Source organism: Microtus ochrogaster, chromosome 5 (assembly GCF_000317375.1).
Source record: "Microtus ochrogaster isolate Prairie Vole_2 chromosome 5, MicOch1.0, whole genome shotgun sequence".
Taxonomy (NCBI): domain Eukaryota; kingdom Metazoa; phylum Chordata; class Mammalia; order Rodentia; family Cricetidae; genus Microtus; species Microtus ochrogaster.
Window position 1 is genome coordinate 13,562,829 of NC_022012.1, and position 10,906 is coordinate 13,573,734.

At 33.2% G+C, this 10,906-nt stretch overlaps 1 protein-coding gene across 1 annotated transcript; it reads left to right on the plus strand.

Moving 5' to 3' along the window:
* The first annotated feature begins 1,777 nt into the window (after positions 1 to 1,777).
* Positions 1,778 to 10,126, plus strand: LOC102001884 (putative gustatory receptor clone PTE01). The gene is given in 3 exon segments (XM_005347424.3): positions 1,778 to 1,806; positions 9,143 to 10,082; positions 10,085 to 10,126. Coding segments are annotated over 3 exon segments (1,011 nt in total).
* The last annotated feature ends 780 nt before the right edge of the window (positions 10,127 to 10,906 follow it).

A 10,906-nucleotide genomic window follows, 5' to 3' on the forward strand; every position in this document is an offset into this window, starting at 1 on the left:
AGACCAGTAAAATATCCACAAACCTTCCATTCCAATATTTATCAAGTCCAATCCATTTATATTATAAAACTGGAAATATTTTAAATCTGGTTTAAGAAGAACTTTTGGCGAGGTGCTTAAGAGTTCCTGCTTAAAATGTAAATGTATTTTCATTAGGGACATTTCTTTACAGAAGGAGAGATAAATGTAAATAAAAACACAACATACAAGCTGGGCGGTGGTGGTGCACGCCTTTAATCCCAGCACTCGGGAGGCAGAGGCAGGCGGATCTCTGTGAGTTCGAGGCCAGCCTGGTCTACAAGAGCTAGTTCCAGGACAGGAACCAAAAGCTACAGAGAAACCCTGTCTCGAAAATAAAAAAAAAAAATCCACAACATACCAAAACCTATAGGAACAATGGACTTAAAGGAAACTTTAATTCATCACAAATAATGGGTATTATAAATATAATATAACAAATCAAAAACATATTATTTATTGAAGTCTTAGAAAAACAAAAAGAAAACAAACCCCAAATTAGTGAATAAAAGCAAAAAAGTAAGGTTAAGGAAGAAATTAATGAAACAGAAACAAAAAAAATATATACAAAGTGAAGAGTTGGTTCTGGAGAAAAATAAGCAATTTTATTAACCATATTAACCAAAAGAAATAAAGAAAAGACAAAATTAATCAGATTAGATATGTAGAAAAATACATTACAAAATATGCCAATGAGTACAGAAGATCATAGGTTTTAAAAACTTATTCCAATAAATTGGAAATTCTAAAATAAATGAACAAATTTCTAAGTGCATGTGAGCTACCAATTATTAGCCAATGAAAAAATAAACAAATCCATCATAATGAGATTGAAACATAAAAATATGGAAAGTGGTACATAGCAACAAAAACTGAGAAGATCCAGAGAATCATATTCTAAAATGCTGTAGTCAGCAAATTGAAAAAATAATTATCTTTCTAGGTGCCACTTACCAAAGTTAAAATGAGATCAAATAATCTATTTAAAACAAATCTACAGGCTCTCATGAAGCAGAAACAGCCATTTAAACTCTTCCAACCAAAAAAGATCAGGGTCAGATGGTTTTAGCATAGAATTATACCAGACTTTCAAAGAAGAATTAAAACCAATATTAAGTTTTTCTACAAAATAATAACAGAAGTAACATTGTCCAATATGTTTTATGAGGCCACAATTACCCTGATACACAAACCACTTAAGACCCAACAAAGAAATAGAATTATATCTTTTATTTTTGAAGATTTTATTACGTTTTGAAGTTTATAATGATATCATTTCCTCTTTCTCATTCCTCCCTCCAAAGCCTCCCATATACCACTTGCTGAATGATTTTTATCTCATTCAAATTAATGGCATCTAACATATGGGTATTTTAAAATAATATATAAAAATAAAGAAATACATTAAGTTGTAACTAGAGTTTTTCCTGAGTAATGAAGAGATTTTAGTAAACTATTTCTCTTCATTTTTTCTCTTCTAATGTTAAGAACCTCTGAGATACTGTGATAATGTGAAGCAATTTATGTAATTATGAACTCTGGGCATTCTATCTCCAGGGTCATAAAAGAGTCAGTAATTACCCCAGGCTGTCAACCTTGCAATTTGAGGACCTGAATATTTAGGGGGAACTGAAGAGAATTCTTTTCTAGTGTCCAACTGCATCAGGGGGATAATTCATTATATATTTTCATCAAGTATGAAAAATAAACCAGAGCCTTCTATGATCACAAGACAAAGGTGTTACTTTGGATCTTGGTCATGACCCAGCAAAGAATCAGCTTAAACAAGTAAGTGCTGAGTGAGATGGATGATGAAGAAAGAGCCCTTAGAAGTCTTGGTTTCTCATCAGTAAGAGAAAAGTTGGATAAAAAAAAACTGACTGTAAATTTTCTTCTATGATGAGTGGGAAATTTATGTTCTGTGTTGTTTTAAGGGGACTGATATAATTCAATTTGATTTCTTCCCCATGGATTGTATTATCACAGATATCTCACACAACAAGAGTAAAAACGGTCTATTGACTAAGCATTTGTAGAATATTATGAATGTGATTTAAAAAGAGGAATGAGAATAACCACAGTATCATATCTATTTCCCATGGTCATCAAATGACTCCTTCAAAATTGTTTCCTTTGAAATGCTGTTGTTAAGAAGAAGAGGAAGAACAGTGGCTAAAGGAGAGCAGCAGTAGCATCTTGTACTTTTTTTTTTTTTTTTTTTTGGTTTTTCAAGACAGGGTTTCTCTGTGGTTTTGGATCCTGTCCTGGAACTAGCTATTGAGCATGTGGTACTATTACTGAAAGGGTTGAGCTTTGAGCTCTGACCTGTGCATTCTATGCAAATTATTTCTCTTCATTTACCTAATTATCTCCATTTCATAAATTACCAATTCTTTTCCTGGAAAACAAAAAATGCAGCTTTTATATCACTTGTACACCAAAGTATTAAGATGAAAAATATAGTAAGCTACACTTGAAATGTATCATCCTATTGTGGAGATGAAACATTTTTTTTTCAAAAGGGTCCTGTTGGTTACTGAACAGAATTATAATGAATGCTTATATGTGTATGTTGTCATGTCTTGAATTCATGACTGCTAAAACTCATCATATGTTACAGATACGCTAAGAAACAATATCAAATGGTTAGCTCCTAAACACATACATACAAGAACCATTATACAAACTGTATAGGTTGTACTTTACATTTAGGTGTTTGTGTGTGTGTGTGCAATAACAATTAATGAAAACAGAGACCATGAATTTGAAAAAGAGAAAGGAAGGGTAGGAAGGGTATATGGGAGGGTTTGTATGGATGAAGGTAGAAAGTAACATGATTCTATTATTTTAACCTCAAAACCTAAAGAAAATAAAAATTTATATTGATCTAAAATATATAGTATTTTTCTGTTTAGCATATAAGATACATTACATGTACTTTTGCCTTACGCACATTCAACACACAGTAATGCTGATAAATTTTATTTTGTATTATTCTAAGATGAGATAACTAAACAAAAAAATTTGATGGTTAAGAGAAATTAAAATGTTATTTCATCATATCAAGAAATAATTTAACTTTGAATTAATTTATCTTTGATTATTATTTCTATAATGCTTGAAATGCTGTTAGCATCTCTGAGATTGATATATTCATCTGTGACTATTCCTAGTAGATACAACTGCATTGAATAGTAACAGATAAATGGGAAACTCAATGTGTAACTAATACATATTTATAAAGTATTGGTAAAGAAATAAAAATATTTTAGATATTATGACTAATAATGAGGTTAATCTTTGTAAAGATTCAAATAAACTACATTGTAAACTACAGTTATGATTTTCTATTTATGTAATGAATTTTTTCATTTTGTCCTTTTATATCAGCATTCTACAATAAATTGAAGATAATAATTATATCTATTTTTTTCCAATTCCTCAGAGCCTATACTACGGTTATCATGAAAGATGTTTCAAAAAATATGTCAACAAAAAAACAGACCCTTTTTTGGCTCACAAACATTGGTTCCTTCAAAACACTCAGATTTATTTTCTATATTTTTGCCTCTTTCAAAATGCCTCCATGAGAATAGAAGCGAGATATTTTTTAACCTTATCTTTGAATGGATTATAACACTCATTTACTTAATCTTCACAACACAATTTTAATAGACATAAGAAATTTTACAAGGTAGAATAAATAAATGCATGTGAATTCTCTAACTTGGTCTAATCCATATTTTAAAATATTATATCAGCCTGAGCATCAATGCTTTTAAACGTTGTGCTCACCAAAATTTTAATTTACTATTAGTGGGGGCACATTAGCCCAGAAAATTTGAAAATAAGAATAAAGGTTCCTCAAAAACTAACATAAATTTACCATATGATTCAATTATAACACTTATAAATATTTACCTAAAGTACTCCAAATCAATACATCACAGAGACACACATCAGCTTTGAATGTAGCACTATTTCCAATTGACAAATTATGGAATCAGTCTAAGTATCCAACACAGGAATGGATAAAGAAAATATGGTATGTATATGATGTTTTCAGCCATAACTTTAAAACAATGCACAAAAATTGAAGGAAACCAGAGATCATATTCAGGAAATTAAGCCAGTATTAGAAAAACATAGTTATTCAATAAAAATTAGGGTTGTTCAGTTTTACCAGTAATTAGAATTGTTTGTAATTATTGCATTTGTGACATTAGTATTTTATAGACATGTTTATAATAATGTACATATATATGATATAAAAGCAAAAGTGAAACTGTAAAGTAAAAAGACTAATAGGGTGGACATTTAAGAGGGTTTCGGGAAATGTGTTCAATATGCAGCATATACTAATACAAAATGTCTTAGTTGGCATCAAACTTTGTACAGTGAATATATGCAGTGATTTTTTAATTGACATTTGCATTTCTGGAGTTAAAGAAGGAACATCATGAACTGTGCATACTCATTGTCAATTAAAGAGATTTTAAGGAATTCACAATCATCTATACATTTTAAAAATACATATGAATACATGAATAAATGCTAGTGATAAACAAAATTTTAAAGTCAAAATTTTATTATTCTAAAAGTTCAGCATGCACAAAACCTTGACCATAATCAAACCATAAAAGCTCCCAGTACAGAGAAGGAGAAGTAGACACAAGTTCTCACTCCTAACCATGAAGCCATTTGTAAGTAGTAGCTTCTGGGAGGGATTTTTTTTTTTTTTACAAAATAAAAAGATAAATAGGATGCAAAGTTCTTTAGGCAGGTGATTTATTATGCCCACTTTAAAAGTGAGGGAAGAGGCTGGAGAGATGGCTCATCAGTTAAGGGTAGTTATGTCTTGCAGATAACACTGTTTTGGTTCCCAGCACCCATACATAAACATGCAAGCAAAATGCTCACCACATAGAATAATAACTAAAATGATAAGTAAAAATGAGGACAATATGCAGAAATGTTTACATCTTTTCCTGTGCTTTTCTCATTTGCACCCTCCCAATTGAATCATAATATGAAACAATGATCCAAAGTTTACCTCGCATAACTTAAATAAGAGAATTGTAGCCCATACAATAGAAAATATCAGTGACATATATAATTAGGTATATGGTTACTGGGAGTTAAACATAGGGAGACCTCAGGAACTCAAATTCTTTGTTGTAAATAAAAAGGTTATGAACAGAAAAAGCATGTAGCAATATTAACAGGTCAAAGATGCCAAGATCAAAGGGGAAAATTTATTCCCTTTACATTTTAAGATTATAATTACATAATTTCCCCTTTCCTTTCCTCCCATATACCCCTTTTTATTCTTTTTCAAGTTCATACCGTCTTTTTCACTAATTGTGGTATATATTCTTCTAGCAATTTCAATTTTCACATTTAGATCTTCCATCCTCTTGGACTTTGTTGTTGTAGAAGGTGATAGATACTGGTCTAATTTCATTCTTCTGCATGTACAAATACAGTGTTCCCAGCACCGTTTTTATTGACTTTTATTGAGCTCTACATTTCTCTCTGCTCCCCTCTTTGCCTTTCCCCTTCCCCATTCAACCCTCTCTCAAGATCCCCATGCTCCCAATTTACTCAGGAGATCTTGTCTTTTTCTACTTCCCATGTAGATTAGATCTATGTATATCTCTCTTAGTGTCCTCATTGTTGTCTAAGTTCTCTGGGATTGTGGTTTGTAGACTGGTTTTCTTTACTTTATGTTTAAAAACCACCTATAAATGAGTACATGTGATAATAGTCTTTTCGTGTCTGGGTTACCTCACTCAAATTAATGTTTTCTCGCTCCATCCACTTTTCTGCAAAATTCAAGATGTCGTTATTTTTTTCTGCTGTGTAGTATTCCATTGTGTAAATGTACCACATTTTCCTTATCCACTCTTTTGTTGAAAGGCATTTAGGTTGTTTCCAGGTTCTGTCTACAACAAACAATGCTGTTATGAAAATAGTTGAGCACATATCCTTTTGGCACAATGGAACATCCTTTGGATATATACCCAAGACTGGTATTACTGGGTCTTGAGGAAGGTTGTTTCCTACTTTTCTGAGAAATCTCCAAACTGACATCCAAACGGGTTGTACCAGCTTGCATTCCCACTAGCAATGTGGGAGTGTTCCCTTTCCCCACAATCTCTCCAGCATAAGTTGTCATCAATGTTTTTGATCATGGCCATTCTTACAGGCCAGTACCATTTGCTAAAATTATTTTATCTGAAGCATATAATTTGAGGGTCTTTGTCAAGCATTAGTTGGCAGAAGTTACAAGTGTTAATGTTTGGGTCTTTGATTTTATCGTATTGGTCTATGTGGCTGTTTTTATAACAGTTCTAGATTGTTTTTATTACTATCGATCTGTAATATACCTTAAAATCTGAAACCACAATCCCTCCAGCATTTTTTCCTCAGGATCGTTTTGGTTATTGGGATTTTATAGCATAATATGAAACATAGAATAGATTTTTTTTCTATTTATGAAGAGATGGGAATTTTGATTGGGATTTCATTGGATCTGTAAATAGCTTTGGTAAAATTGCCATTTCAGCAATATTAATTCTACTAATTCAAGAACATGGATATATTTCCATTTTTTAGAGTATATCTCATTTCTAGAAGTTAAAGTTTCTGTTTTAGACATTCTTCACCTTCTTGGTTTTGTTTATTCCTACATCTTGTATTTACTTTAAGGCCATTGTGAATGGAAGGGCATCCATTTTTCCATGTTTGTTGGTGGTGTAGAATAGCTCTTGATTTATGGATGTCTCTATATTCTGTCACATTGCTGATTTTTTTATTTCTAAACGTTCTCTGTTAGGAGTTTGGATATTTCTAACATATAACATCATATTTTCTGCAAATGGGGATAAATTGAATTATTTTTATTTATATTGTTTTAGTGTCCTTTTACATCAGCTAGAACTTCAAGTATAATATTGCAAAAAAGTGGGGATAGTTACTAGTCCTTTCTCATTCGTGACTTCAATTGGATTCCTTCATAATTTTATATGTTTAGGATGATATTGACTGCATACTTCTCATATATAATTTATTATGATGATGGAGTATGTTCTAAACTACATACTCTAGAACTTTTATTATGAAGATATGTTGGATTTTTTCCACAGGTTTTGTTCTGCATCTTTTTTTTTTAAGAATTTCATTTCTTTATTTATTTCTGGGGAGGGAGTAGATGATCGATGGTACGTGTGTGGAGAAGAACTTGCAGGAATCAGTTCTGTCCACTATGTGGACTTTCAGGATTGAAATCAAGCCATCAAGCTTGGTGGCCAGAACTGTTACTCACTGGGCCATCTTGCTGGACTCTAAATTATATTTATTTTATTTACTTATTTATGATTACATTCATAGGGTTTCTCTTTAGTATGTATTCTTTTATGTTGTTGAAGACTATTGGGACATCTAAAAGCTTTACTATACTGATTACATTCATAGGGTTTCTCTCCAGTGTATGTTTTCTTATGCACTTGAAGAAGACTGGGATGTTTAAAAGCTTTACCACCGTGTCTACATTCATAGGATTTCTCTCCAGTATGTATTCTTTTATGTTGTTGAAGACTACTGCATCATGTAAAAGCTTTACCACACTGATTACATTCGTACAGTTTCTCTCCAGTATGTGTCCTTTTATGTTGTTGAAGACTCTTGGGATGTCTAAAAGCTTTACCACACTGATTACATCCGTAGGGTTTCTCCCCAGTATGCGTTTTTTATGTATTTGTAGTCAAGTCGCACATGCAATGGCTTCATCATGTTGAATAGGTTCGCACGCTTTCTCTTCTATAAAACTTCTTTAGTATCTTTCAAAGTGATAGTAGCAGTGAGGTTCATGAAGGTCTCCAGCATCACATCCTTGTAGAGATTCTTCTGGGAAGGGTCCAGCAAAGGCCATTCATATGGAGTGAATTTAACATGCACATCATCATAGGTTACTGCATTCATGGCCTGCCACTTTTCCTTCTCTGAGGACAGCTACCCATATCTCACCATGGCCTGGCTGCAGAGCTCAGCTATGCTCTCTGCACATGGAGCCCACAGTGCAGCAGAATTGTTCTGCATCTTTTAGATGATTGTTTGATTTTGTTTTTAAGTACATTGTTGTGGTTTATTGCATACATATGGTGAAAATTCCTGAATCTTCTTAATAAAGCCAAATAAATTATGGTTAACATTATCTTTTACTGTATGTCTGTTCACCAGCAATGTTGGCCTGTAGTTTTCACTTTTGGTATGTCTTTACCTTGTTTTGGCTTATGTAATGATGATAGACTCACAGGATTTAAGAAATGTTTCTTATTTCTCTGATTTTAAAAAAAAATAATTTAAGAAGTTTCTTTCTATCTCCTGTAAAGGTCTGGAAGAATTTAGCAGTAAATTCTTCTGGCTCTGAACATTTTAAGTTGGAAATCTTTTATTAAACTTTCAACTACCTCATTTGCTATTGATACATTTAGTTTGCTAAATTCTGGGTTTAATTTTAGTGGTTTGAATAATCTATAAATCCATTAATTTCCTTTAGGTTTTCCTACCTAATGTAGTGTAGGATTTTCAAACATTCCCTTATAACAATTTCTTTCCCTATCTAAATGGACAATGTTAAGTTAATGCACAAAGTAATAAAATTTAAGCAATTGCCATCTTCTTAAGAATTTAACTCACCAAAAATTTTAGTTGTGTCTTAAAAAATAAGATATAGTTATTTTACTGTAATAAAAATCATTTTTTTAAATTGAAAGGTTACTATTTTTTCTCTGTGTTAACCAAAAGGATAGCTGTATTCTAACATGACCTAAAGTTGTGATTTTTAATGTCCTTGGTTTTAAAATTCTCTTAAGCTTACTTCCTCAGGAATACATTTGTATGAAAGAATATGTGTAACTTAGAAACCCTTATAGAAAGTTCCAGGTTCTTGGGATTGTCATGATGCTGTACATGATGAACTTCAAGTTAGACCATTTTACTTGTAATTACTTGAACTTAAATATATGGATTTTCCCTTTAAGTTGTTTCTCTTATTTTTGAGATTATAATGTAATCATGCCTTATTTTATGTATTTTTCCAATTAATTTTGTTTAGCCAAAGGTGTCCAAACAATACAGAAGCGCAAAATCTACCAATTGTCTCACAATTCCATCTCATGAGCCTCTCAGAGAATCCAGAACTGCAGCCCATCCTCTTTGGATTGTTCTTATTAATGTATGTAGTTACAGTGCTTGGAAACCTGCTCATCATCCTGGCTGTCACCTCTGACTCCCACCTCCATAACCCAATGTATTTCTTTCTCTCTAACCTCTCCTGGTCTGACATCTGTTTCATCTCCACCACAGTCCCAAAGATGATTTGGGATATTCAAAATCAAAGCAGAGACATCTCATATGTGAGCTGCTTAACACAGATGTCTATGTTCATAATTTTTGGGTGTATGGATAGTATGCTTCTGACTGCAATGGCCTATGACAGGTTTGTGGCGATCTGTCACCCCCTGCATTACACAACCATTATGAACCCTCACTTCTGTGCATTCTTAGTTTTGCTATCTGTTTTGGCCAGTCTTTTAGACTCTCAGGTGCATAATTTGGTTGTGCAACAATTTACATACTTCAAGGATATAAAAATCTCTAACTTTTTTTGTGATCCTTCTCAACTTCTAAATCTTGACTGTTCTGAAATGTTTACCAAAATCATAGTCACTCAATTCATTGGTGCCTTTTTTGGTTTATTTTCAACCTCAGGGATCTTTTTATCCTACTATAAAATTATTTCTTCCATCCAGAGAGTTCCATCAACAAGTGGAAAATATAAAGCCTTCTCCACCTGTGGATCTCACCTTTCAGCTGTTTGCTTATTTTATGGAACATCCATTGGAGTATATGTTGGTTCAACTGTATCAAATTCTCCAGAAAGCTGTGCAATGGCTTCACTGATGTACACAGTAGTCACACCTATGCTGAATCCTTTCATCTACAGCCTGAGGAACAGGGAAATTAAAAGTGCCCTTTGGAGGTTGCTACAAAGAATGAATAACTGCACAACCCCTTCCATAATTTCTGGAGTTTGAGCTGTTAGCCCAACTATTTACACCTAAAAACACAACCTATTTGGTGTTACTACTTTCATCCTACTTCACTAATACCTAAATGGATATTCCTTCAGGTTCTCTTTAATTTAATTGAATAAGAATACCTAGATCTTGTCTATGTATTTTCTTAAACATAACTAAACTAATACATTGAAGAAAATTCATAATTTCTTAGTAAAGACCCTGGCTTTAAGGCCAGCTGGACTGGGACTGAAAAAGCATGGGATAAAACCAGACTCTCTGAACATGGCTGACAACGAGGGCTGATGAGAAGCCAAGGACAATGGCACAGGGTTTTGATCCTACTGCATGTACTGGCTTTATGGGAGCCTAGCCAGTTTGGATGTTCATCTTCCTAGACCCGGATGGAGGGGGGAGGACCTTGGACTTCCCACAGGGCAGGGAACCCTAACTGCTCTTTGGACTGGAGAGGGAGAGGGAAAGGAGTGGGGGGAGGGGGAGAGGAATGGAGGGAGGGGGAGGGAAATGGGAGGCGGGGAGGAGGCAGAAATTTTTTTCAATAATAATAAAAAATAAAGTGAAATAGTTAAGTTCAAGTTCCTTTCTATTTTCACAACTTATACCCCTTTTCACAATCAACGTATACTTTGATATATATATCGACATATTTCATTTTTAAAATACTTATAAATTAAGAAATAATATTGTAGAAATACGAGCGGCGGGCTGCGTCCCGGCACCCGGCCGCCCACATGGCTAGCTCTACCCGAAATAATTACACGGACACTGTGTTCATTTAATCACCG